The 27978-nt window shown below is 39.6% G+C and overlaps 3 protein-coding genes across 49 annotated transcripts in view; 2 read left to right on the top strand and 1 right to left on the bottom strand.

Moving 5' to 3' along the window:
* LOC135105617 (PDZ and LIM domain protein Zasp-like) overlaps positions 1–6290 on the bottom strand; it is a 104354-nt gene extending 98064 nt beyond the window's left edge. For all 46 annotated transcript variants that reach the window (XM_064013915.1, XM_064013954.1, XM_064013916.1 and 43 more), the window contains exon 1: positions 6016–6290. In XM_064013915.1, coding sequence (XP_063869985.1) covers positions 6016–6117 — 102 coding nt within the window. In that variant the 5' untranslated portion in view covers positions 6118–6290. The remainder of the gene's footprint in view (positions 1–6015) is intronic.
* Positions 6291–6736: 446 nt separating this feature from the next.
* Positions 6737–11020, top strand: LOC135105621 (proliferating cell nuclear antigen-like). The gene is given in 7 exon segments (XM_064013962.1): positions 6737–7090; positions 8975–9032; positions 9034–9090; positions 9092–9142; positions 9291–9446; positions 10146–10271; positions 10681–11020. Coding segments are annotated over 7 exon segments (780 nt in total). The 5' UTR covers positions 6737–6869; the 3' UTR covers positions 10792–11020.
* A 2199-nt stretch (positions 11021–13219) lies between these two features.
* On the top strand, positions 13220–26180 carry LOC135105614 (uncharacterized). Of its 2 annotated transcripts, XM_064013901.1 has the most exons (9): positions 13252–13389; positions 14943–15046; positions 19089–19247; positions 19482–19626; positions 20077–20239; positions 20382–21388; positions 21698–21875; positions 22750–22915; positions 25499–26180. In XM_064013901.1, exons 3-9 carry the CDS (start codon positions 19162–19164, stop codon positions 25653–25655), a joined length of 1902 nt encoding a protein of 633 aa, XP_063869971.1. In that variant the 5' UTR covers positions 13252–13389; positions 14943–15046; positions 19089–19161; the 3' UTR covers positions 25656–26180. The 2 variants fall into 2 exon arrangements, with proteins under 2 accessions (XP_063869969.1, XP_063869971.1); XM_064013899.1 differs by lacking the exon at positions 14943–15046 and having other exon boundaries at positions 13220–13389.
* Positions 26181–27978: the final 1798 nt, after the last annotated feature.

Raw genomic sequence — 27978 nt, 5'->3', positions numbered from 1 at the left:
TTTTCTTTTCTCAACGTCAGAATCTGTTAGTTACCTTTAACTTTAAAATTATTTCCACTTTTTTTTTATTCTCGTACCGGTTTTTTCACATTTTTCTCCAGTATTTATAAATTTTCGTTACCTGCTATTTGCTAACCTCAGTATATATATGGCGGTTGGGTGTGCGTGCTTACTCTTTCTAATTTCAAAGTGTGTGGCAGTATTCCTCATTTCTTCTAACGTCTGCTGGATCACTCAGTTTTCGTTACTTCTAAGCTCGGTATCTTGTCGAACCCCAGGAATCTATACAAAATTGATGCAACCTCTTCTAAGCCCAGAATATACGTCAGTTTTCCACACCTCCTCTAACCTCAAACTCTAAGTCGATATATCTTGTCTAAGCCTAAGAATCTACAAAAATTTCTATAATCTCTTCTACTCTTAGAATCTACGTCAGTTTTCCTCACCATCTCAACTTCCAACTCTACACCCTTGTCCTTCACCTCGCTGCTCCTTACCACCTCATCTCCCTTCTACCACTCCCAGAATCTGTGTTAAGTTTACTTCCCTTCTCTAACCTCAAGATCTATACTAATGCCCCTCACAGCATTATTCCCCGCCTCACCTCCCTTCCCAGAATCTACGTGAAGTTTCCTCACCTCCTTTAACTTGAAGATCTACAGTCTACATACAGTCTCCGTCCCACTCGTCACCTTACCCTAGAGCCAATCCGTCCCAGGGGTGGATTAAGTCTTCGCTAATGGCATGTGCGCGCCACGTAATGTAACCCAGACGCAGATCAGTTGCATCCACCCTGACAACGCAGGTCAGTCCTTCCCCTTCGAGATTATTAAATTTCTCTTTAATTTACACGTATAGGATTGCAAAATAAGTCACCATTAGTTCATTATATCTTAGCTACTAGTCTTACTTTTAAATATACACTAAATAATGCAGGTTATCTCTTTTTAGACTCATTTGTTTCATTCTTTTTTCTTTGAAGAATGATGCGAAATTTTATTTATATTTTTTCCTATTACTTCTTGTATTATTTTTGCTTTGAACTTGTATTAAGATAGTTACAAGTTATAATTATTACCTGCAGCAGACATGAGGAGGAGGAAGAGGAGGAGGAGGAGAAGTCACTGAGGATAAGGAGGCATACTTGTTGCTAAGGAGAGAGAGAGAGAGAGAGAGAGAGAGAGAGAGAGAGAGAGAGAGAGAGAGAGAGAGAGAGAGAGAGAGAGAGAGAGAGAGTGCGTGTGTGGGCAGGGTGGATGAAGTGCAAGGGATGGGTGGGGGCAGTGCTTTCTCCTAAGAGTGGCCACTGTTCAGCGTGTAAGGCATTGTTGACCAAAGCCGGACAGACAGTGTCACTAGAGAAATTTTATGACGCTAACGTGCTCCGAGTATGTAAATCTGCTTATTATAATTATAGAGTATATTTCAAACTGTGCCATGTATAAAGTAAACAGATGGATGTAAAAAATTTAGCTCACGGAAAAGAAAGAATAAAACTTAGGAAATATAGAAAGCGGAAAAGAAAATGTCTGTATTATATAAGGAAATGTTACAAAAGCTAGACTCGATAATGAACGTAATGTTTGTTATGGTAATGAAGCTTCCTCCTTCCTTCACCATCAGCCTCCCACTGTGCTGCTCTACCCTGTACCAGTAGTCAGTGCCTAATAGTGCAGTCAGCCTAGAGAGGAGCTCACGGTCTGTTGCTGTTTGTTATCCTTGGTAATCCTCTGCATGACCACCCCTTCTTATCATCAGTAGCCAAGTAACCCTATCCCCACTGGCCTGACAGAATAGACAGAAGAATAAGAGAAGGGATAGTTCTCTTTGCATACTACAATACACCACACAGCACGTCCACCACAGCCACCACCGTCATCATCCTTCTCATCAGCATAGCCTCAGTAACGTAATCTCCTGGCATATTACGAGTATGTGGTGTGTAGCATCAATGATTAGGGTTGTTTTCGTCCACTGCATGACCCGTATTCAGAACGCTTTGTTCTCTCACCCCGACTATTTTCAGAGGTCACTGAGATGATTAGCCGGGTTCTCAAGAGTGTTTCTCCTGCTAATAATGTGGAAATCTTCTTAATCTGTTACTAGAACCGTAAAAACACCATTAAAAACCCGTACAAACTCATCAAGAGCCTTTGAAAGTAGTGGACGTGTAGCCCAGAAGTGTTTCGGAACATAGTCCATCATGATGCACCACGCAACACAACCACTCTCTCACTCAGCTCTGCCAGACACATCCCTCTCCGTTACATGCTCATCTGTATGTAGACACGCGGCGGGGTGAAGTGGGGTGAAGGGGGGAAGCATTTAACTCTCGAGTACTTATTAATGACAAGGAGGTGGTATTCCCGCGGCTTGACATCCTGTACTCGCACGGCATGTAAATACCTCCCCTCCCCGCCCAGGTGGCTGGTGAGCGACGCAACACTTTCATGACGGGGAGTGCTTCTGACGCGAGCCAATCGAAAAATTGTTTGAATTTTTTGATAAATGATTAGATAAATGCAGATAACTGAGTGGAGAGATGATATAGAGTTCTGGACTACCCTAGAATACATAGACGGGCAGCTGGCAGGGATCAGCGGAGAAAGCTGATGGGGAAAGGCTTTGTCCTGCAGTGGAATAATGGAGGCTGATGATGATGATAATGGAGTGGAACACTTCAGTGGACAAGGCAGAATTCAGCGCATGACGCCCTTGAAATAACTTGATAAGATAGTCTGGCCTGAGGACGACATACATACAAGTACAGCGAAGGCGTGACGTACTCATGGCGTCTCTCATGAGAGTGACGTGTGGGTGCGTTCCCATCACCTCTCCCAGTGTGCCTCGTCCCGGACACCCCCCGTGGGTGGCGCGAGAGAAAGTTCCCGCGGCGGAGAGAACCACCTCCGTCACTTTCCCACGTGCTTGCCCACAGTGGCAGGTTACCCCCGCCCACCTCTCCACCCACCACTACTCACCTAACCTCTTCATCCCTCCCGCCTTCCTCCCCCAAGAGCCATCATGCCACTCAAGGGGTTTTTAAATCGTGCGTCGCTGTGTGTGTGTTGATTTAACTGTACCGTGCAGACTTTTTGCTTAGCGGCGTGGAGAGAGTGAAGGAGTGAGGTGATGGTGGTGGAATGCATAGAGGTGTTGTACTGCTCGCTACTTTCTACATGTATTACACTGTGTTCTTGATGCAAAGGGTGTTCAAAAGCTTAGAAGTGTTGCAGTTGTATTAAAAAAATTATTCGATCTAGTTCTTGAAGTGGTTTGATATTCGACTCTTGAAAAAAGATTATGAGGTTGCGAAAGAGAAACATACACACACACACACACACACACACACACACACACACACACACACACACACACACACACACAGTAAGGCAGCAGAGTGCTCCAGAATATTACCATTACTGATAACACAATGGTTTGGCCCGATAACCTTCTCAATATTTTATCAGGGTGGCTTACTGCAGGGAGGCATTGCACGCTGTCCCTGTTTTTAACTAAAGGTATTAACAGGTATACTACTGAAAGATAGGACAGGGATTATTCAGTGTGTGGATTTAGTGCTGGTATACACCCGGATACATACACACACACACACACACACACACACACACACACACCCAAACTTGTATATCATAAGATTCATATATTCAAGTGGCACGTCATGGGGTATTAAATTCCATCCAGACGAAGGGATAGGAGGAGATAAGACAGGTGGATGGGTGTGGTGCAGGGAAGGGAAAAGGCTGGGGCAAATGGAAGCGTTGGGTGTTGGCAGTGGAAGGCTGGCATAAACATAACGATGAATAAGATGAAGTGTGCTTGCTAGATTTTAAATTATGCGTAAGAGCGTGAACCATCTCTCTCTCTCTCTCTCTCTCTCTCTCTCTCTCTCTCTCTCTCTCTCTCTCTCTCTCTCTCTGTGTGTGTGTGTGTGTGTGTGTGTGTGTGTGTGTGTGTGTGTGTGTGTGTGTGTGTGTGTGTGTGAGACCCAGTACATCTCACACACCATCACCATCTATTTATGTAAACTTCCCTCATCTACATTTATACACAGCAAACTTAATACGTCACAGTAAACAACAACAACAACAACAACAACAACAACAACAACAGAAGTTAAAGTATACGTGGGAGCAGATACAACGAAAATAAACCTCTATCAGTCACCACAACCAGTTCAGAAGCAAACAAAAAATATAAAAAAAATAAATAGATAAATTACTCCCTAGTTATAATCATGACAGTAGTAGTAGTAGTAGTAGTAGTAGTAGTAGTAGTAGTAGTAGTAGTAGTAGTAGTAGTAGTAGTAGTAGACAGAGTAGGAGTGGGGTAGTGATGGTGGTGGTGGTGGTAGTTAGTCAAGACCCTATATTCTTAAAGACCAATCGAGATTGCTAATGAGGAAATAAAAAAAGCAGGCAAATCCAGCATGAATGGTCGTCGTGGTTTATAAATACAACAACCAACCATTATCCCAAGGCGAGGGTTTTAATCCGGAGTAGGTATACAGTTTCGCACGCCCGCAGACCTAACCTTATACGGAGAGAGAGAGAGAGAGAGAGAGAGAGAGAGAGAGAGAGAGAGAGAGAGAGAGAGAGAGAGAGAGAGAGAGAGAGAGAGTTTAGCACATCCGAATAAATTACTTTCTATGATTTTAAGAGAGAGAGAGAGAGAGAGAGAGAGAGAGAGAGAGAGAGAGAGAGAGAGAGAGAGAGAGAGAGAGAGAGAGAGAGAGAGAGAGAGAGAGGCAGTAAGGAAGGCATTAGTTTACAGAAGTCTAGCGTTAGCCTGATATCACGTCTAATTTTACACACACACACACACACAATATTATCTCACAAACTCACTTTCCTTCGTCCTCTCCTCCCACAAGCAGTCGGAGAAGCAGTTACAGCCTTTGATTTTTAAACCTCTACTTCAGTAACCGGAGTATTTTATTACTTGGTGTATAAATGTCCTTGCATTCTATTTTTCTTTTCTTTTTTTTTTTTTTACGTTCTGTTACTATTATTCAAAGTTCTTGTCTCTGTGCTTTTATAACAAGAATGTGCCTCATGTTTTATATATTTTTTTTTGTTATTCTTAGCTGCACTTCTTTATAAACACTTTTCTTGGTGTTTTCTGTTTTCTGCTACTCACTGCTCTGCCTACGTCTCTTCCTGCTCGTCTACTTGTCTATCTGTTTATCTATTCTTGATCCTCGTCTGTATCTCCTACCTCCATCTTTCAGCCCCATCCATCGTTACTTAGTCCTATTGTGGTCTTTTCTACGTAGCCTGAAAGTACATATCAGACATATTTGCTCTTGTTCAGACACGTTGCCATGTGTCCTCGCTATCTGCTTGTCCTGTCTGTCTGGTGCGCTCAGGAATGAAAGGAAATATTTTAATGGTGATCAAAGTATTTCCTGAGAGAGAGAGAGAGAGAGAGAGAGAGAGAGAGAGAGAGAGAGAGAGAGAGAGAGAGAGAGAGAGAGAGAGAGAGAGAGAGAGAAAGCCTGTCTGTGTAACCCGTCAATAGGTTGTTATGTTAGATTAGATAACAGCATGTCACCACCACCAGCAACAGCGAAGACAGCATGCTCATCATCATTACTGGCACCACCACCTGTGTCACCACACCTGTCCTATCACTACTGTTGGGAAAAGTAGTTAAAGGAGCAGTGTGGGCGAAGTTAAAGGGCGCGAAGGATTTAAACTGCATTGGCAATCATTTTCTATCGCTGAAAATCGTAACGTCACAAATGAACAGTTAGACTCTTGACTCGTTGATAAGGCCCCATTGTTTTAACATGACTGTGTTTCAATAGAGACAAGTGTTAATAAATTAGGTTACATGATGTGTTAGCACAGTCTCGCTCCCATCATATTTTTTTATCGTCTTTGACCAAAGCATGTGATTATGGCAGTTATGGTTTGACTATAGGTAATGGTGGTTATAGTTGACAGTGTTACTCTATGATGATGCACTGTCATTAATTTTGTAAGTTCTCACCTTTTGGACACAGAGAGGTGTAGCAAAATCTTTGCCACCCTGTAGCCTGAAGCCCCAAGGGGTCCCGTCAGTTCGGCTTAGCTTAACAGTCGAAATCGACATGATTGTTGTATGTAGAAATGATTGTCCCACGCGAAGACAAATAAAACTTAGGCCTCGTTCACTGGCCCCTCACAAGACAACACGGCACTGCCAGGACCTGCCTGCCTGCCCGACTCGCCAGATCTGAAGCGAGCAGACGACTGGCTGCTTCGCCATATTGAACTCGCGCCACAATATTCTCAAGCGAAAACCTATACTATATCTTGCTAGACACTGCTATATAAACATCCTTTATCTAACAGTATAATTTAATCTATAAATTCATCATCATAATCTACTTATAGTGTCATTGTCTTATCCCTAGAATTATTTAATAAAATACTATCTTACACATCATGAGGTTGTATCCGTACAAAACATCAGTTATTAGAGTTGTTGTTACGGCGAAAGGAGGTCGTTCCGCCAAATCATAGGAAAGCTTTCTATTAGTATGGAATGTTTAATATTAATGCAATAATAATATATATATTATATAATGGGATGTATTGTAATTATATGGTTGTTGCCACATGCTTTGTATGAAGATACTTCATCACCAGGCGATCCAAACACCAATCGGAGAAGAGGACGGAAAAATCAGCCAATGGGAGAAGTTCCCGCGAAATTTGCGTGTGGTCTGTTTAGAAAACGCGCGAAAACATGTAGACCAAGCGGGACTGACGTCAAGTACGGGCGGAAGCAAACAGTGCTGTGATATTAACATTACTCTCGCCCCTTTCCGTGGTGGTTGACGTATCCAAACCCTAGCCAAGATGTTTGAAGCACGCCTCGTCAAGGGAAGTCTGCTCAAGAATGTGCTGGACGCCATTAAGGACCTCCTGAAGCAGGCGTCATGGGACTGTGCGGACTCCGGTATTCAACTGCAGGCCATGGACAGTTCTCATGTGTCCCTCGTGTCTGTGAACCTGAAGGCGGAGGGCTTCGACAAATACAGATGTGACAGGAACCTCATTATGGGCATGGATCTGAGCAGGTGAGGCATTTCGTTGGTTTACCATAGTACAAGTCGGGTTGAGAAGTGCCTCGGCATTTCTTATTTGTTATTGTCAGATTGCCCATATTCTCCATTGGTATTATATTGTTATGTACTCCTTATCGCTTGTCTGGAGGTGGAGGGAATTACAACGCCAACAGTGCCTCGAGTGTTGTGTCGTCATGTTAGGCAATGGTGGCACGGGGGCCCTGGCGAGGTTGACGTAAAGTTGGGATGAGATTTGTTCCATTTTCTTATCATGCCGAAGTTTCAGAATGCATTTTATACCCAACCGCATGTGTTAGGTTACTGTGGAGAACACACAGATCTGGGGACTGAGGTGCCACTGAACCCTGGATCTCAAGGTCAGGCAGGGGTGGCCTCCGGGAGCTCATGTTCGGGAATGCCCATTGATTATAGCATTGTGTGGTTTTTATTGTTTGATAACTTACAAGAGCTCGACTCTCTCCTGCTGAATAATTCTTGGTCTGGTGCAGATGTTTCCCTTACTTTTTTTTCCCCCTTTTTAGCAAGCAGCGTCCACATTGATTTTGTTCTCTGAGTGAGAAGTTTCTTGAGGGATCAAGGTGAATGTTAGGTAAACTAGGTCACAAGTAAATGAGCAATTTAGTTCTTTTTTTAAGGGGACAGTTGTTGTTAGGTTACTTAAAATGAAAATTCCAAATTCAAGTATTTGGGCTGGATGCCCTCCATATAATAATCTGGTAAATTTATTTGACACTTTGTATTGGGAGTCATAGTCATATATAGCAAATCATCTTTTGCAGGAATATATTCAGTAACAAAGAAAGCCCCAGAAGTGCCTCTTAACCATTGCACATTAAAAAGACAGGTGCCATTTGAGTCTCCTGTCAGATTTAGCCAGTATGCATTCATTCCCCTGCACCAGTAATGTGTGACAGTGTTTGTCACCTCTCTCGTGGTGGCTGTCACTGCTCCATAGGTAATGCTAGGGGGCACAGATTCAAGCTACTCAAACCTCATGCCTCACTAGACTGTAGATGAAGATTTTTCAGTATAAGGTGTGTAGATCACTGGAATTCTCTCACCAACAGTAGTAAGTGCTGCCACCATTGAAGGATTTATAAAAGATCTGCATCAGTTCCCTAGAAATATTCTGTTTTCCTTTTACAGACTATAATTGACACATTTATTATGCACCATCATCCACACTACCTTACTACACGATACAACACTACACTATACACTACCCCTCTATTACGCTGAATTAAACACTGTATTGATTACAAGTCATCCCCACTCACTTAATTATTAATACACACTGGCCAATATCAGTCTGCTTATGGTACTTATTTCTGCTTATAGACATATAAATTCTAGCACTTGCTAAACTGTGGGTTAGCAGCTATAGGCTACCCACTTAACGCATTCCTTGGATTGAGTTTGCAGTTGGGTAGCCAGTCAGGTAAATAGGTGTTTCTGTGACTGATTCAGCCTCTTGTGTGTTTTAGCTTATATATATTTGTATGTGTAATCCATATCTTATTATTTTGCTTAATTACAAAGCATTCTTCATGTTTTCACTGGAATTTTGATTTCATGCCTCTCTCTCTCTCTCTCTCTCTCTCTCTCTCTCTCTCTCTCTCTCTCTCTCTCTCTCTCTCTCTCTCTCTCTCTCTCTCTCTCTCTCTCTCTCTCTCTCTCTCTCTCTCTCTCTCTCTCTCTCTCTCTCTCTCTCTCTCTCTCTCTCTCTCTCTCACTTCAGAAGTTAACATATCAGGATTACAGAAGTATCTGATATACAATATTATTATCACATCAGTAACAGCTAAGCCATAAGTAAATCTTAGCTCTTCAACTGGTAACAATTTGTATTACTAAAATACCCTTTCCTTGTTTCAGTATGTCCAAGATCCTGAAGTGTGCTGCCAATGATGACATCATCACCATGAAGGCACAGGGACAATGCAGACACTGTCACCTTTATGTTTGAGTCGCCCAACCAGGAGAAGGTATCAGGACTATGAGATGAAACTGATGAACCTTGACCAGGAGCACCTTGGCATTCCGGTGGGTGGCCTGCTTGTTAGTGACAATGCAGTAGATGAATTTAGCCTGGAATATATTGGAGCTATATAAAACCACTGGCCAATGAGGTATTGCCATTTTATTCATTTTAAAAAGTTCTAATTGTTTGATTTTTGTTTTGTGCCCCCAGGAAACTCAATATGCTTGTGTGGTTAAGATGCCCTCTGCAGAGTTTGCCCGCATTTGCAGAGATCTCAGCAATTTTGGAGAGAGCATATGCATTGCTTGCACTAAGGAGGGTATTAAGTTCTATGCAGCTGGTGATATTGGAACTGCTAATATTAAGGTATGGGTTCCTTTGTTCTTATGTCTTATTGATTCTAAGGATTCTGTAATGGAGGGTGGGTGTTTAGTAGGAGATTCTGCTTGATTGAAATTTTTGTGTCTTTTTTTAAATGTATTGTCCAATACTCATAAATGCATCTTATTTTCATAATAATGAAGTAACTTGATGATTTCATCATCTTACCCTATGCTTTATGTATCTCTGACAACCTCACTTCTGGGAGCATCTCCCAACAAGTTGGCTGTGGCAGGAGTCTCCACCACTCCATGTTTAAATACTCCCATCATGTTTATTCAAGCCCTTGGCCTCTGCTAAAATTTATACACATGTCATTCCTTACTCCATCTTGTCAATATAGTCATACTGTCTCAGTTGCTCATTTCCACTCATTCCACCACTCCATAATTTACAATGCTTGCAAAGGCACTTGATCTTCTGACATGCCTACCTTTCACAATCCTCTATTCTCTCCATCTAACACACTGTTTACAAAGCACCATTCCCAAATATATACTTAAGGTCTGTCACCTTCATTCTCTATCCTCCCATAACCATCTCACTCCTGACTACCATTGGCACACCATCTATAAGAAATCCTAAAAGCATACATCTCCACTTTTTTTCTCACAAATATCTTATTTTTCCCAACATTCACCTTCAGTTTCTATCCTTCGTTATAAGTATGTTTCGTATCTGCAGCTGGCACAGACGACATCTGTTGACAAGGAAGATGCAGTGATCATCGACTTGCAGGAGCCTGTGACCCTAACCTTCAGCTGTCACTACCTCAACATGTTCATCAAGGCCACACCACTCTCCCAACAGGTGGGTTAAGTGCATTAACTATTTTCTTTGTGGAGTACAAGTTAAGTATATTTTATTGCATCTGTATGTCCAGCCAGCCAACAAAGATAACCCTTCATCTTTACAGCAGAAACTTGCATTTATTTATTTATTTTTTTTATTTTTTTTTTTTATTTTTTTCCTGTTTATATAATATTTTTAATTGTAAACAGATTTTTTCCTTGAAAATATATTTCTTTATTACTAAGTCTCTCTCTCTCTCTCTCTCTCTCTCTCTCTCTCTCTCTCTCTCTCTCTCTCTCTCTCTCTCTCTCTCTCTCTCTCTCTCTCTCTCTCTCTCTCTCTCTCTCTCTTGTCATGGTCTTAACCTGTGCAAATGTTATGTTTAGCATATCATTCCATAAACTTCTTTCCATCATTTTTCCTCCAGGTTTCCCTCTCCATGTCCCCCGATGTCCCCTTGGTAGTAGAGTACACGATCCATGACCTCGGCCACATCCAGTACTTCCTTGCTCCGAAGATTGGTGAAAATGACTCTTGAGCCTTCCATCCTCTTAACTCATCGGATCTGTTCACATTCATAGATTTGTGCAAACGTTCACTCCTACATTCATATGCTTACTTTTTTTTTTTTTTTTTTTTTATAATAATGATTACTATTATATTTTATATAACCATGCTTTCCACTTAGATACAGGCAAGCTAATCCATTCAAGGTGTAATATTTCTACATCTATATGGTGTATTACAAATAAAGCTGATAATTTTTACTTAGACTTTTATTTCACTGTGCTAGTATGTGTATATATATATATATATATATATATATATATATATATATATATATATATATATATATATATATATATACACAGTAAAATCCCTCTCATCCAGCATTTGAGTATCCGGCAGCTTCAAGTATCCGGCACATTTATCCCCGAGCCTTAAAATCTATAAAAAATCAATGTGTACTCATAAAATTGATTAAAATTCCCGCGTGAGGCATACTTTGTCCCCTCACCACCAGAGCGCACTGCTTTGTGCCACCCGTGGCCCACTGCACTGTGCCTACTCATTGACTCAGTCCCGCGTGTGCACTGTTTATTGCCTGACGCCTTCATCATGCCTAAAGTTGTAGAAAAGAGGAAGCGTGTTGTGCTTACACGTAAGCAGCTGATCTTTGTTATGGTAAGATGCGTAAGTGTAGGGTGGTGATTGTGGACATAATTTCACTTCTATTCAAGTATCCGGCATGTCAGTGGTCCAGTTGATGCTGGATAAGAGGGATTTTACTGTATATATATTATGTAAATATATATATATATATATATATATATATATATATATATATATATATAATATATATATATATATATATATATATATATATATATATATATATATATATATATAATATAATATATATATATATATATATAATATAATATATATATATATATATATATATATATATATATATATATATATATATATATATATATATATATATATATATATATATATATAAAGCAGGATAAGGGTGCAGGCTTTAAGCGCCAGCAACCATCTTGGCTCTTGCATTGTAGCTAGACCTTAATGTCCAGATGACTTTCTTTCACTTCAGGGCTGTGTGGGAATTTGCCACTTTTGGTTGTTCCCAAAGTAAATTTTTTCTCCCATACACAGCTTTTTGCTTTCTTCTGGTGCACTAGTATCTACATAGATTGCTATGCTCAATTCTGGTTTCTGATCCATACATCATTGATAGGAAAAAGCTATTCCATAAACTTCTTTATATCCATAGACATTTAATGACTAGAAAAATTAAACTATGACATGTCTCCCACAGCCATCTTATTTCTTCTTCCATCTTTATACCTGTCTCCAGATGCTTGAACTCCAGTTTTCATTTCCCCCTTAAGCATTCTTCTTACAAATGACATACCCATTGAGGTATCTTTAGGTCAACATCCTCTCCAAAACATTAATTTCATTCTGCAATGTCATGTCATCAGCAAACACTTGTAGCTTTCATCTCCCCCATACTGCCATCCATGTAAATTATCAGTCACTGAGACATCATATTCTTTTCTCCTGTTGCTATAGTGAAACTACACAAGTTCACCATGCTAACACAAGAATTTACATCTAAATAAACACTGAATGCCTTCCAACAAGTGCCCTACACCACATGTATTTTGTAAGTCACACAGGGCTTCCCTATTGCAGGATTTCTGTAATTCCATAAATGCTGCATGTAACTCCATGCTTTCCTCAGAACTCTAATATAAATTTAATTGTGAAAATCTAATATGTACCTATTTCCTTTCCAAAATCCCAGCTTCTCACTGACATTTAACTGTTACATCCATCTGTCTCATTTATTCCCCATGTAATTATAACGTTTGCCTTTATATAGAAGTGCAATAACTGCCTTCTTCCACATCTTGGCAGAGTGAAAAGTTTAAGTAAAGCAATGTAATAATTTGATACCACACTCAGCTGAACAGATTCTCTCTCTCTCTCTCTCTCTCTCTCTCTCTCTCTCTCTCTCTCTCTCGGTCTTTTAAAGGCATAAGGAGAGATGGCGATGGATCACGTGTCTGTTATAGTATAATAGTTTTGTCGCAATCACTACTAGGATAGATGCAAATATCTTTGTGAGGCTGAACAGTTATAAAACACTTAAAACTACTAAGATTGCAATGAAACTCAAATTATTGTTAACCATGTATGGTTAAAGCTACGTGAAGAAATATCATCTGCTATTTACTGAAAGTTAAGAAACATGCTCGAAGTAGAAATAAAAGACCACAACAGACTGGATTAAATGACACTGGCTTCACGAAAATTTGTCTGGTCTGTTTTAAATAAACAATATAAATGGAAGCAGTTACAAAACACAGAGAGGTGGCAATAAAATACCACAACACAACGTAATTAACCTGCAGAAAAGGAGCGGCGTTACGAAGCGTTTCTCGCGAATGAAGATCATGATCGCAGTGCGTGAAGTGTTGTGGGAGGCTGGCAGTAAACATGGTCTTTCCTGCGTCGGGGCTCCCAGTGCGCGGCCAAAACTTATGTACGCACACAGTGTTGTGATACCTGTGCAAAACATGAGTCACGTAGGATTCACCAGGTAACTATAAGCATTTCTGTAATCTGGATTATATATCAGGATTAGGTAGATTAGTGTGGTCTAGGGGGAAAATTCAAGATTACATTATTTAAGGTACAGTAGGTTTTATTATTTTTATTATTATTATTATTATTATTATTATTATTATTATTATTATTATTATTATTATTATTATTATTATTATTTGAATGATTACACACCTGGTAGGGTAATTGTCTAGAGTCCTTACCGGGCCTTATTACTGGTCTATTCACTTCAATTCTTTTACACATACCTTCACATGCACCTAAAACATCATTTTAAAGTGGGGGACAAATGCCCCCTTCCCTCTAGTCCAGCAAAATTGGGGACATGTGGGAAGGCGGGGTTTTTGGGTGGGGGAGACATAAATCAGCGAGCGATTTTCGGCCAGGTTAGGTTAGGTTAGGTTAGGTTAGGTTAGGTTAGGTTAGTTAGGTTAACCTAACCTAACCTAACCTAACCTAACTTAACCTAACCTAACCTAACCTAACCTGGCCTAACCTAACCTAACCTAACCTAACCTAACTTAACCTAACCTAACCTAACCTAACCTAACCTAACCTGGCCGAAAATCGCTCGCTGATTTATGTCTCCCCCACCCAAAAACCCCGCCTTCCCACATGTCCCCAATTTTGCTGGACTAGAGGGAAGGGGGCATTTGTCCCCCACTTTAAAATGATGTTTTAGGTGCATGTGAAGGTATGTGTAAAAGAATTGAAGTGAATAGACCAGTAATAAGGCCCGGTAAGGACTCTAGACAATTACCCCTGGTAGGGCCATATCACCTTTAGTCCAGCCAAGACTGTCCGAGGGAGGGACAGGCCCAGAACCTAACGGATACACCAGTCAGACTAACGGACAGCACTACTATGCATGTTAATGGTTGACTGGTTAAGTGTATCTTTCGGCAATAGAAATTAAATTAAATTAAAGGGTAAATTTATAGTTTAAGCCAATGTCCCCAATCTCTACCCACGGCCCACGGCGTTATTATTAATTTCCGACAAGTAGTGTAATCATTAGAAATTATGTGAATAGTGAGAAGAACAAAATGAGGTAGGTTATTACCACGTAGTGTGTAATGGCTTAAACTATAATAAAACCCTACCCTAACCTAACCTAACAACTGAAGTTCAGGCAACAATACACCATTTATGTTTTACCTGTGGACTTAGAAAAAGTTGAGAGCGCTGTGCATTCCCAGGCCTATTGTGGCGTTATTATTAATTTCCGACAAGTAGTGTAATCATTAGAAATGATGTGAATAGTGAGAAGAACAAAATGAGGTAGGTTATTACCACGTAGTGTGTAATGGCTTAGACTATAATAAAACGAATAAAAGAAAAGAAAGGAAGAAAAAAGACTGGTCACGAACCAGTACAAAGTGTGTATATTGAATGGACAGAGATATAGTCATGTAGAGAATAGATCTTCACACAAAAAGATGTGTAATCTTGACTTAAATACCGGGGGGACTGGGTGCTTCAACAAGTTCATGTGGTAATGAATTCCATCTCTGGATGATTCGACAGGAGAAAAACCATCTACGAGCTTCTAACTGAGAATGTTGCACTTGAATTTTTATTCTGTGGCCCCTACATGCCAACTGCTGGACTCATGGTGAAAATGTCAGTAGGTGAGATACTAAGGCCATGGAAAATACGGTAACAATATATAAAGTCTTGTTATGATAACCTATCCCTGACAGAGAACAGTTCTAACCTGGCAAGCCATTCCCAATAAGAAAGGTCTGTCAGTCCAGTTATCTGTTTTGTCCACCTGCATTAGACAGATTCCAGGAGCTTGTTCTAGCCAGGAAACCCAAGATTCCAGACTGGAAATGCAAAGTCCAGGATAGGTCTGACATCAGATATAAAGAGAGATGACATGAAGTTTACTGACCAGCAGACTGTAGATTTCAGAAAGTTTGTAGCAACACCTCCAGCATTAGCAACTGCACATCTTACATGTTGGTTAAATTTCAATTTATTGTCAACTGTTGCTCCAAGATATTTATATGATGGACAAGACTTTATTGGGCTGTTATTAAGAGTGTAAACAGGGGTATGGAAATGCTCAGCATAGATATGACGTCTAGCTAATCAGAGTTGGACACATTTACCAGTGGAAAATCGCAGCCCCCAGGAAGCAGTTACTGATAATGGCAAGTTAGTGTTATTCTGCATGCTGGGCAGAGATTGATAGTAAGTTGGTGAAGGAGCTGATGAATGAAAATATAACGATATCATCTGCAAATATTTTGTAATTACATTGGATCTGAGAGCAAGTATTATTGAAAAGAATAAGGAAAAGCAATGGACCCAGAACTGAGCCTTGAGGAAAACCAATTAAAACTGGGTTTGGAGTACTAGCATGTCCATTGATTGAAACTCATTGTATGACCTAAAAGAAAACTAGTGATCCACTGTAGTAGGTTGCCTGAGATTCCACTAGCTGCTAACTCTTTAATAAGAGTTTGATGATGAACATGTTCAAAGGCCTTAACAAAGTCAAATAGGATTAAGTCAACAACACGCCCTTGATCATACCAGTAGGTTATAAAATTATATGTTAGCAGTAACTGGTCAGTAACAGAATGGTTATGCCTGAAGCCAAATTACGACTCATCAAAGAGCAGATGGCGAAGTTCATTTATGCTTCCTGATTTAGTAGACATACACTCTTGATGCATTTTTGATGAACAACTTCCTGTTAATTTTCAGTTGGTGAGTGATAGTTAAGTATGCATGGACCTGTGTGCACACACCTGTAGAGAAAGTATGGGTACATTCTACCATTAGCAGCTCTTTCATGTATTCTGTTGTTGCACCCCCCCTGTCACCCCCCTGTCACCCCCCTTCCCACACACACACACACACACACACACACACACACACACACACACACACCTCAAGGACAAGCAAGCATGTGGACCTGGTGGGAAAATGGGGTTTTAGGGAGGGAGTCTATCCCCAACAAGCATGTGGACCTGGTGGGAAAGCTCTTTTGACTATGAACTACATACAGGTCTAAAGTACCTACATAAAATATTAGTAAAATAAATCAGTTACTGAAAATAAATATTGATCTTTTGGTGCCTTTATCTGCAATTACTTTTCTTTCTTTCTATCTTTCTTTCTTTCTTTCTTTCTTTCTTTCTTTCTTTCTTTCTTTCTTTCTTACACAGTATCCAAACAATTGCCTACCTACCAGTCTTTTAATAGCCAACAGTTAAGAACATCTCAAATCAAGTTTAATGTGATGTATAATCTCTTCTAACCCTCATTTCATGGCCCTAAACTTCTTAAGATATATTTTACCCAAAAATATTACTAGAATAAATGAAAATTGTAATGGAATTTTGCATCAATACTAACATAAATATTATTTTATTATTGTTTCATTGCCATCTTTTCTAAATTCATGGGTACAATTTTTTTTGTGATAGGAAAAGAAACTTATAAAAATATATAATTAAAGTTGTGACACATCAGTGGAGATGCATTAGATGTTTTTAATGGAATAAGATTGAAGTCTATAATCTTTTATGCAATATCCTTGGGACCTGAGACTTTGGATTTTAGATTTATTTATGTATTTTATTTGTTTGTTTTTTTGGAATGGACAATTGAAAGCAAAAATAGCTTTATTGTTGTATGGAAAAAAGGTAAAACTACTAGCTTTTAATTTCTATGTAAAACAAAGTAAAACTTCAATAAGTTGCCTCAGCAACAATATATAAATGTGTTCACTAGTAGACCACAGGACAAAACACAATGGTGTATATGTATTGTCCTTTATGTTACAAGCGATAGTTAAAGTGAGCCAGCAGAGGAGGTGGCTGTGCAGCCTGAGGAGGTGGGCCTGCTTGATATTTGAATGCTTTCTCTTTTTCTCCTCTGGCCTGCTCTTTGATATATAATGTCATTCTGTAGGAAGAGGAAACTACAGCAAAAAAAAAAAAAAAATGGTGTTCCATAGGGTAGTAATGTTGGTAATTCAATGCTTTAAATTAAGTTAACTGAATTAAGAAGTTGGAAGTACTTGAGTACCATCCCTGCCACTCTCTACAGTCAGATCAGTAGCCTGCATTACCAACTCAACTTCTCTTGTATTGCAGTGATCATTAAACCCATTCAAGTTCTCTGGATTAATTAAAATATGATCAATTCTTGGAGTCAGCAGATGACAATTTAAGACATATTTTACAATCTGAGTTGAATGGCTGTTGTGGCAGAGAGCAGTGGTGAAAAGACAGTATCACATTAGATAAGTAGCTGTTTTATTCACCTTTATGAAAAATAGGTTTATGATGTAATGGAATACAAATTTTTGGTAATCATTCTCATTGATTCTGATTGTAAGGTTAGGGAAGAGACAGGTTTCTAGTCCTCAGAATTTCAGATCATCAAAGATTAAGGGTCTGCAATTATTTTATGTGGTATGCATAATGTATTGATAAAACACAGAAGCCACAGAATGCCTGACTTCTGATCTCTCTAAAATTTCTGATTGGGGCAGAGCAAACTTGGTATTGTTCAATGCCTCAAAAACTCAATTCCTCCATCTATCACCTTGACACAACTTCCAGACAACTATCCCCTCTTCTTCAATGATACTCAACTGTCCCCTGTTTCTGTACTGAACATCCTTGGTCAGTCCTTTTCTTATAATCTGAACTGGAAACTTCACATCTCATCTCTAGCTAAAACTGCATCTATGAAGTTAGGCACTCTGAGATGTCTCTGCCAGTTTTTCTCATGCCCCCAGCTGCTAACTCTGTACAGGGGCCTTATCTGTCCAAGTTTGGAGTATGTTTCACATGTCGGGTGGTTCCACTCATACTGTTCTTTTAGACAGGGTGGAATCAAAAGCTTTTTGTCTCATCAACTCCCCTCCTCTAACTGACTGTCTTCAGTCTCTTTCTCATTGCTGCAGTCTTGCATCTCTAGCTATCTTCTACTGCTATTTTCATGCTAACTGCTCTTCTGATCTTGCTAACTGCATGCCTCCCCTCCTCCTGCAACCTCGCTGCACAAGACTTTTTTCTCTTATCCCTATTCTGTCTACCTCTCTAATGCAAGAGTTTACCAATATTCTCAATCATTCATCCCTATCTCTGGTAAACTCTGGAACTCTGCCTGCTTCTGTATTCCACCTTCTTATGACCTGAATTCCTTCAAGAGGGAGGTTTCAAGACACTTATCCTTCAATTTTTTACTTCCACTTCAGACCCTATTCTGGAACCAGCATCTCAGTGTTTTTGTTTTTGCCCTTGTCCAGTGTCCCTGCTATTTTCATGCTAACTGCTCTTCTGATCTTGGTAACTGCATGCCTCCCCTCCTCCTGCAGCCTTGCTGCACAAGATTTTTTTCTCTTATCCCTATTCTGTCTACCTCTCTAATGCAAGAATTTACCAATATTCTCAATCATTCATCCCTTTCTCTGGTAAACTCTGGAACTCTGCCTGCTTCTGTATTTCCATCTTCCTATGACTTGAATTCCTTCAAGAGGGAGGTTTCAAGACACTTATCCTTTGATTTTTTACTTCCACTTCAGACCCTATTCTGGGACCAGTATATCAAGTGTTTTTCTTTTTGCCCTTGGCCAGTGTTCCTCTTACATAAAAAAAAAAAAAAAGTTATGCACGTAAACTTGATTGTGTGACTGGTCCACAGCGGCGAGGAGCTGCTGAGGGTGCGTAACCGTGACCAAACCTTGTTGCCTAGTAGTGAGAAGGTGGATGAGGCCATGGGGTCATGGATGGAGGAGAAGATGGTGGAGTCTCGCCTGCAGGAGCACCGCACACTTCTGGAGGAACCCAAAATTGCCAGAAAGTAATGATGCAGGATTATGAATTCCATCATGTTTACAGACTGGTTGTATATCTTTCATTATTTGAAATTTGAGCACTTTTTTAAAATTATGGCTATGTACCTGAATTTTTAGGAGAGAACTTAGTGGATTACCTTGTATTTCAACTTAGTTTGTCTTTCCAACAAATTGTGCCAATGCATACCAAGATTTATGATGCATGTACTAATTCAAGAAAATCTGCACTTTCCCAAAAGGGATCAGCTACCAACTGGAGAGTGGCTGCCGGAGTCCCAGATGGTGAAGTTGACTCGTCCTGGCAAGTTCTGGCACCACATGGGTGTTGAGACAGATATCGGCAAGTGTCTGTATCCTGAAGAAGCTGTCTACCTTATTGACACTGTGAGAGTTTCACTTTGAACTTGGAGTCTTAAATGGCATGGAAATTTATATGAGGCAGAAAACTAAGTAGTTACCACTACTTGTCTCTAGGGACTGTCTGTAAGATTTGTATGAAATTTTATTTAAGATAAAGTCCAACTTGAAGTTTGATTTATTAGTTAACTTCCAATTGGGCTGGATAAATCGTCTTGTTCAATTTCTCAAAAAAAATTATTCCATCATCTTTCTACTCAACAAAACCTTCCTGATAACTATCCCTGTTTCTTCAGTGGCACTTAACAGCCCTCCTCCTTTACACTCCTTCATTAAGACTTGACTGGAAATTTCATATCTCTGCAAAAACTGTTTCCATAAAGTTAAATATTGTCTGTTGCCTCTGCCAGTAAGTTTTATTTTTCCAGCTGCTTACTCTATATAAGATAGTGACATGAATGTTTGACTTATCTGCAGGGAGAGCTTGAGGTGGTGTATGATGGCCTTCCCCTCAGCCTCCAGCAAGCCCAGTCAGTGCTCTTACAGGATGCCCACCACCTGGATCAGTATTTGGTGTACTCGCATCTTACACGCACTGGCTGCAAGGTTGTGCGACACCAGCCTCACCTCATCTTTACAAGTATGGCACAGAAAATTAACTATAACTATGGAATTCCATCCTCATGGGTCAGACATATAATAAGAAAACATTACAGTATAGTAGATATTACCTTATCTTGTAGTTATTTTTTTTAATAATTGCCAACTATGCATGCTTTCAGAATATGAAAAGGATATTAGACTTGACCAACATCAAGCAAGTAGGAAAGGGACCAAGCTAAAACTTGGATCAAATAAGGCTTCACACACTGATGACTCTTCACAAAGTGCCTCACAATGTAAGCCAGTAGATGCAGCTTTGGAGGAGCTCTATGCTTGTCTTGGAGATGCAGCAGTAAATCCTCTCACATTGGAGAAAAATGGAGCAGGTTCTTCAGTCAGTACAGTCACCAATTCCTCCAAAGATAAGGAAAAAGAATCTTGGAAAAAAGCATCACAGTCTAGTCAAGAAATACTGAGTCCACATGAGATAAAACGCAGGGAACTGATTGAAATGTTCCCTACTATGGCAGGAAGTGAAATCATGTGTGTTGATGTAGAACATGTTGACTTACTTCCTAGTAATTCCATTCCTTCAAAAAAGTCATACAGAATATCCATAGAAGCCCTGGAGTACTATAGCGTATATGAGACACGACACCACTACCATTATGAAAGTCAGAGTCACAAAAACCGGAACAGAAAAGAATCCTGGAATCATTCTAGAGATGCTAGATGGGATTCATATGGACGTCACTCAAACTGGCAGTCAAGGGACGATTCTTATCACTCATATGGCTACAGGGAGAGAGAGAGGGACAGGGACAATAGATGGCAACATTCTAGATCTCAGAGGGACTCGTATGCCTGGAGAGAAGACAGGAGTGGATGGCAGGACTCTGCAAATGATTCAAGTTGGCGTCATTACAATGATCCAGACTGTGACACAAGATTCAGAGATAGATTTGGTGATTCTGAGCATGACAGGTGGTCCAGAGACAGAATGGAATCCAGAGACAGATATAGTGGTCCTGATTATGACATGGGATTCAGTGACAGGCACAGTGATAGTCCTCAGCCTCAAGACAGAGATCAGATTGACTATAGTATGTGGCCAGAGTGGAAGAGGAAACGACGTCCAAGGTCAAGACAACAAGGAAGAGATTCATATCCAAGTTTTATGGTAAAGGTGAGTAGGTTTCATCCATAAATGTGTAACATGTTAGTTTCTATGATTCATAATAGTCAGTACATTTTAATTGTATATCATTTCAAAGTGAACAGCTCTTTCCCACTCAACTTATATTCAGTTAGGTTTTGCAATGCACCTGTTCTTGATGATGTTTAGGATTTCAGAGTGAATGTAGCTGAATTTCTCTCCCCTGAGCTGATCATTTCTGACTATCATGTGTTAATAAGAATAATTCCAAAAATATATTTCTTTTTTATCTGCAATAATTTTTGTTCTTATTTAAAATTATAATTTGTCTACCAACAGCTCAGAACCAGAGTTACTTCTTGGAAAGAGTATAAGAATGCACTGGCTGAGATGGATGCCAAGAAGCAGCTGGCCAGGGGCAGCACCAGAGTCCTGTGGGAGGGGCGCACCACCCCACTCCTCACACCTGCTGCCATATCCTCATCAGCTTCTTCCTCCATCACTTCACTCTCATCCAGTGTGTTGTCAGCTGCTTTCTTTATATATATATATATATATATATATATATATATATATATATATATATATATATATATATATATATATATATATATATATATATATATATATATATATATATATATATATATATATATATATATATATATAATGTACCAAGGTTAATGCATACCAATGCTTCGCATGTATTATAAGAACTATGGTTTATTAGGTGTGAAGGTGAAAAAGGAAAAGTACCTTTATGGACAGGTTATCAAGTTAATAATGCATGAGATTATTTTCAAGAATAGAAGCATATTTTAAGAAAACAGTATGGGATTGGAAATAGCAGGGATGTAGAGTCAGTCAAGGATCTTTTGTTGGAAATCCTCACACATTTGTTAGAGAAATTAACTTTGTTAGCACTCTAGTGGGAATTGATTTCAAGCATGCAATGTGTGAATTTGGTTTTTGTGGGAATACTGATTTAACATGATATCTTTTGTCAAAAGTACTATTTCATGAGATTTCACAACTAATATGTACATTATTTTTTATTTGCATCTCATATACTACCTTATAGTAATGCAATATGCTATGAATCACATACTGTACTGCAGAAACAAGGGAAGAGGAAAAATGAGAGTTGTAACCTTAAAATTCCTCTTAAGTTGCAATAGGAGTAAGATTTTTTGAAAATCTAACTTCACACCACTGTGAAATAGTGTGAACAAGATGATGTATATGAAATAAGCAAATTGAATTCTGGGGTGCTATATATAAGAAAACAACTAGAGATTCTAAAGATAATGAAATGCTCTCAGAATTCTTTCTTGTATATAGTACAGCAAATTTTCTGAGTCCCAAACAAATAATTTTATATACTTTTGCAGCATTATTATCCTGCAATCTGAATGCTGCAATCACTGATGTGGAGGCCTTCAGAAATTTAATTCCTCAAGAAGCCCGAATGAAGGTGCTTTATGATGTGTACCTGCCAACAGCTACATATAAGAAGTCCAATCCCCCAAGCCCCAACAAAAGAATCGTGGTAATAAGGTATGACATCTGTCTGGTACTTCACTGTCTGTTCCATGGCCATGCACAATGTTGAATATTTAACATTCCAAGGATATATATTTGTGTGTGTGTGTGTTTGTGTGTGTGTGTGTGTGTGTGTGTGTGTGTGTGTGTGTGTGTGTGTGTGTGTTTACCTAGCTGTATTTACCTGGAGGAGAAAGCAGTAGACTCTCCCACCAAAATGATAATTACTCTCAGTGACGTCTAAAGCACTGGAGGTGCTGTGAACTTATTATTAAACCCAGCTGTGACCTCACTGAACGTTTCCCTTTGTGTCTCACAACACAAGGGAGCAGTCACAACCTACCCTCTAAAGATAACTCGCTTCCTTCACACAAAACTACATGCACCTGATTACACACATACACACCCTTCACTCAAAATCTCATATCATGGCGACTCCTATACCAGCCTCGGAGTCCCCATCTAGGGAGGGGACCACAAAAGGCCCCAGGTTGGACTGGTCTTCTGGTATCAATCCTAAGTGTCCTGACACCCCACCCTCAACTTTTTCTTCATTAACTTCTGCAACATTTGCAGTCTTAGATCTAATTTTCAATCTGCAGAACACCACTTCTCCTCTACTAAACCTCATCTTTTCCTCACTGAAATGCAGGTGTCTGATGCAACTGACAGTAACCCCTTTTCTCCTCCTTCCTACTTTCTCTATCCTCATTTTCAATTCAAAGCTGGGTGTGGTTTGTGTGTGCAGTGACTTAACCTGCTCCTGTGCCCACGCTCTTGAATCTTCAGTTTTCCACCATCTGACTATGACTACAGAGTCACTCTCAAACTAAATTTATCTGTGCTGAATACCTCTCACCTAACTCCTCTGACTATAAGAAATTCTTTGACTACTTAACTTCCAAAGTGGTGCACATTCTGACTTTCTTCCCTCTTGTGGAGATTTCCATTCTTGGAGACTTCAACATCCACCACCAGCTTTGACTCCACTCATGCTGCTCTTTTAGACAAGGTGGAATCAGTTTGTCTTATGAACTCCTCTCCTCTAACTGACTGTCTTCAGCCTCTTTCTCATCGCCGCAATGCTGCATCTCTTGCTATCTTCTACCACTGTTTTTCATGCCAATTACTTTTCTGATCTTGCTAACTGCATCCCTCCCCTCCTCCTGCAACCTCGCTGCACAAAACTCTTCTTTCTCTCACGCCTGTTCTGTCCACCTCTCTAATGCAAGTGTTAACCAGTATTCTCAATCATTCGTCCCCCTCTCTGGTAAACTCTGGAACTCCCTGTCTGCTTCTGTATTTCCACCTTCCTATGACTCGAACTCTTTCAAGAGGGAGGTTTTGAAACACTTAATCTTTAATATTTGACTAACGCTTTTGACTCTACAGGGGCCGACACCTTATTGGGCCTTCTTCTCCTTCTTCTTCTTCTTTTTCTTTCTTTTTTTTTAGTGCCCCTGCTACACACAAAAAAAAAGGCACTTAATTGTAGTGTATAGGAGAGGAGTTATGTTCATACTGTCTTATTTGTATATCTCTCATTATATAAGTTGACCTTGAAGTCATGTATTGTTTCTGCATGAACCACCTCCATTTTCAATTAATTCCATATTTCTATTACTCTGTGTCTAAAACTATTCATTTTTGTATCTCTTCTGTAGTTGACCAGTTTTATCTTCCTTCCATGGCTTCTTGTGTCTTGTATTCCACAATACAGTGGAACCTTGGTTTTCGAACTTAATTTATTCCTGAATGTTGTTTATGATCTGCTATGTTTGAAAACTGAAACTATTTTCCCCGTAGGAATCAATGTGAAATGGATTAGTCTGTTCCTGGACACCAGATTGCTTTTCTAAACTTTCACAACAGTGCTTTGTGCATAAAATCATACAGAGCTGATGATATGAGATGAGTAAATTAGGGACTGTTTTCATTATATGAGTGCAAAATCTGATTATATGAGAATCAGTTTGGGGCGAGTAAAGTGATGAAGGCCAGGTGGGAGACTTCTAGCTCAGTCTCCCCAACAAATGCAGTTCCTGCCATTTTCTCTCAAGCCTCATCGAGAGAGAGGACTGCTCAACTGGGGAGTATTGTGGAGTATGCTGTTGAACAAGGACTGCAGTGTGACAAACACACACTGCAGTCATGTGTGCTGGCTGCCATGTATCTTCTTCGAGAACCAAGTTATAGTCAGGGAACCATAGCAATTATGAGTTCAAAATTTTGTTCAAAAACTGATTTGTTTGAAAAGGAAGGCATTTAGTGACTGAGGTTCCAGTGTATTAGGTTTTCTGTAAACACTTCCATATCTATCATTCTACAAATTGCAATCAGGTCACCTCTTTCTTTTCTTTTTGTGTGTGTGTGGATGTGTTTTTAAAAGATGATGGTATTTTTATGATTTAGGAACATGATAAATATTGATAAAGAAAGAACATAGCTTATGATTACAGAATGAAAATCAGTACTAGAAATTTGCTTACTATTTTTTTCTTTCTTAACTTACATCTTACTATGTTATAATCGATGCATTCCTATCATGTCAGATCTTTACCTGTTCATTTATTTTATACATTTTCTTCCTCACAACAGGGATGGCAGCATGCCCACCCCTGGCCAGATCCTAGAACTGACGAGTCGTTTTGTGGATGGTGTGGTGATGGTGTGTGCTGTAGTGAAAGATGGAGAGGTGCGGCTGTACACCTTCTCCCCCATCACCCTGCCACCACCCCTGCAATCAGCCAGCTGAGGAAAGTTTGAAGTGGTTAGAGTTGCCAGCAAACCAAAGTACAAACATGTAGCATGTCACCTTTACTCTGGGTAGTGCTGTGAAGGGTGTTTAGTTTGATACATTTTCTACTACTTGGTGTTATCTATGAAATGTAATTATTTTATGATATGATTTGGTGTTTATAGCAGGAAATATTAAGAGTTTTATTGTGAGAGAACATTTAGCTTGTGTAAACTCATGTACACTTAAACATCAATTTAATAGAGACTATTAATTTGCTGTTTAAAAGGTCCATTGCTTGATAATTGGGGACTGGATACCATGATTTTTCATTATTTTCCTATGGAACACTGTTTGCCATAAATGAAGGTCATGAAGCTGTAGTGACTAGCACTGCATGCTTCATTTGACCAGAACTTCTCACCACTTGCACCACTTGCTCTGCCACCTACCAGTCATTTTTTCAAGCACCAGACTTTTTTAATGATACTGTTCACTTTTCCAAAAGGTGATGTCTTTTCAATAAAATTTTGTTGAAGAAACTGTTACCTCTATCATATACACAGCACTCAGCTGGTCTCTAACTAGTTATGAAGAATGGAGTACAACATTTGAAACCCCCACCCTTTGTTACCATACCCTGCCACCAGGAGGTAGGCAGGGAGGCTCCACACCACTTGTCATCTTGACTGCAGGCATCTTCTTCATTTCTTTGCAACCACCTTGGAAACAGGCATTTTCCAGTGCATTCCTTTGTGCAGGTCTGGAAGCCTCAGAACCTTACAACTAATCCGGGCCGCAAGCTTCCAAGATTTCTTTGTGACCTTTTCAGAGAAATAAGCAGGCAGCAGGGCAGAGCAAAAGATAGCCACTCGCAAGCAGTGATGCAAACATGTTAGGTGAAAATAAGCTGATATGTGTGCATTGCTTTCAATAAAATTTCAAGCATACAGAATTACAGTAAAACCTCCATAAACCGTACTATATGGGGCAAGGTGGCCAACGGTTTATCTGAAAGTTCAATTTACCTGACAGTACACATTTTTGGCCGGTTTTTATGTACATAAACATGTACATTTATTGTTACTTACAGCATATTTATTAGCACATTATAAGCCTCAAGATAGATATTTTACAACATATTTTGTTATTATACATTGTACACAACCCACTAACTGATCACTTAAGAGTTCACTTGATATTACGCAACTACACGCTTAGCATTCACTTACGAGCTTGCTTAACTGTACACAACACACTGGTCACATAAGAGCTAACATAACATTATGCACTGTACTACTAGTGTACTTTTCCTTGTCACTCAAAGTCTGAGTCAAAGATGTTGGCTGGTGGCTCTGGTGTGATATGGAATGGAGTGGAGCTGGACAGACTGGCTGAGGAGGTTGATAAGGGCATTTGAACCATCCAATATTTGGCTTATTCAGGTTCGGTTTAGGGAGTTTTTACTGTATTTACATACAAGTCACTTGTGGGTGAAAACCATTATTAAAACTGTGTAGAGTGAATTGTTTCAAATTAAATGAATAGTAACATTTACTTTCAATGAGTACGGAACAATAAAGCCTTCCAGCAGCGTGCAGCGTTCTGGCAGAGCAGGTAAAGGTGTCTAAATGGGTTTCCTGTCTTGGGCCATGACTTCCAACACATCATTGTGTTCTGGTACATTGCCATAATGCAGTGTGAGGTCATGACTGATACAACCAATTCGTGCTTAAACACTGCAGAGTGGCTTGTATTTGCACAGGTGATGAAATAAAATAGGTCTGAAGAAGTGATATATGGGACAGAATGTGGCCTTAACGTAGTGGATTCTGAGCAGTAGGGCAAGGGACCTCACTCTCGCCTCTGTGAATAATCTGTTACCTGAACAGCTGCTAGATATGCTTCCTACATTATAGTTTCTCCTTGCTCTGTAATCACTAATAACGGAAAATATTTTGTTATATAATATTTGTAGTCTGTCTGGACAGATTAGGATAATATATAAGGATACCTGAGATGTAACACGCCCAAAACACAGAAATAGTGTGAAAATACCAGCAAAGAGATGCTTTGACATTTCATTTCATAACTGCCATATGTACAGCACCATTTAGCAAGTTGTACTAATCATATTTGGCCAACATCATGCATCATTTTGATGTGGAATGTCTTAACCAGACTTTTCTCTAGATGTGACTACAATTAAACAAGAATAACCATTGTGTTTGCCTGTCTCTGCTTTGATCAGAAAAAAGCAAAGAATTGAACCTATATAATTACTTTTATTCAACTGACAATTTCACAAGGCCTGGAAGACTAGCTATTCACTTCTGAATAG

This window comes from Scylla paramamosain, chromosome 12 (genome assembly GCF_035594125.1).
Source record: "Scylla paramamosain isolate STU-SP2022 chromosome 12, ASM3559412v1, whole genome shotgun sequence".
Classification (NCBI taxonomy): Eukaryota; Metazoa; Arthropoda; class Malacostraca; order Decapoda; family Portunidae; genus Scylla; species Scylla paramamosain.
This window is presented reverse-complemented; position numbering and strand designations above follow the sequence as displayed.

What these genes read in the sequence shown, in the direction of transcription:
- LOC135105614 (XM_064013899.1), top strand. Translation starts at nt 13,235, where the DNA reads ATGAAGATCATGATCGCAGTGCGTGAAGTGTTGTGGGAGGCTGGCAGT. An exon ending in AGTCACGTAGGATTCACCAG is followed by an intron (nt 13,390 to 19,088) that starts GTAACTATAAGC and finishes ACTGGTCCACAG; the next exon opens with CGGCGAGGAGCTGCTGAGGG. An exon ending in GAACCCAAAATTGCCAGAAA is followed by an intron (nt 19,248 to 19,481) that starts GTAATGATGCAG and finishes CTTTCCCAAAAG; the next exon opens with GGATCAGCTACCAACTGGAG.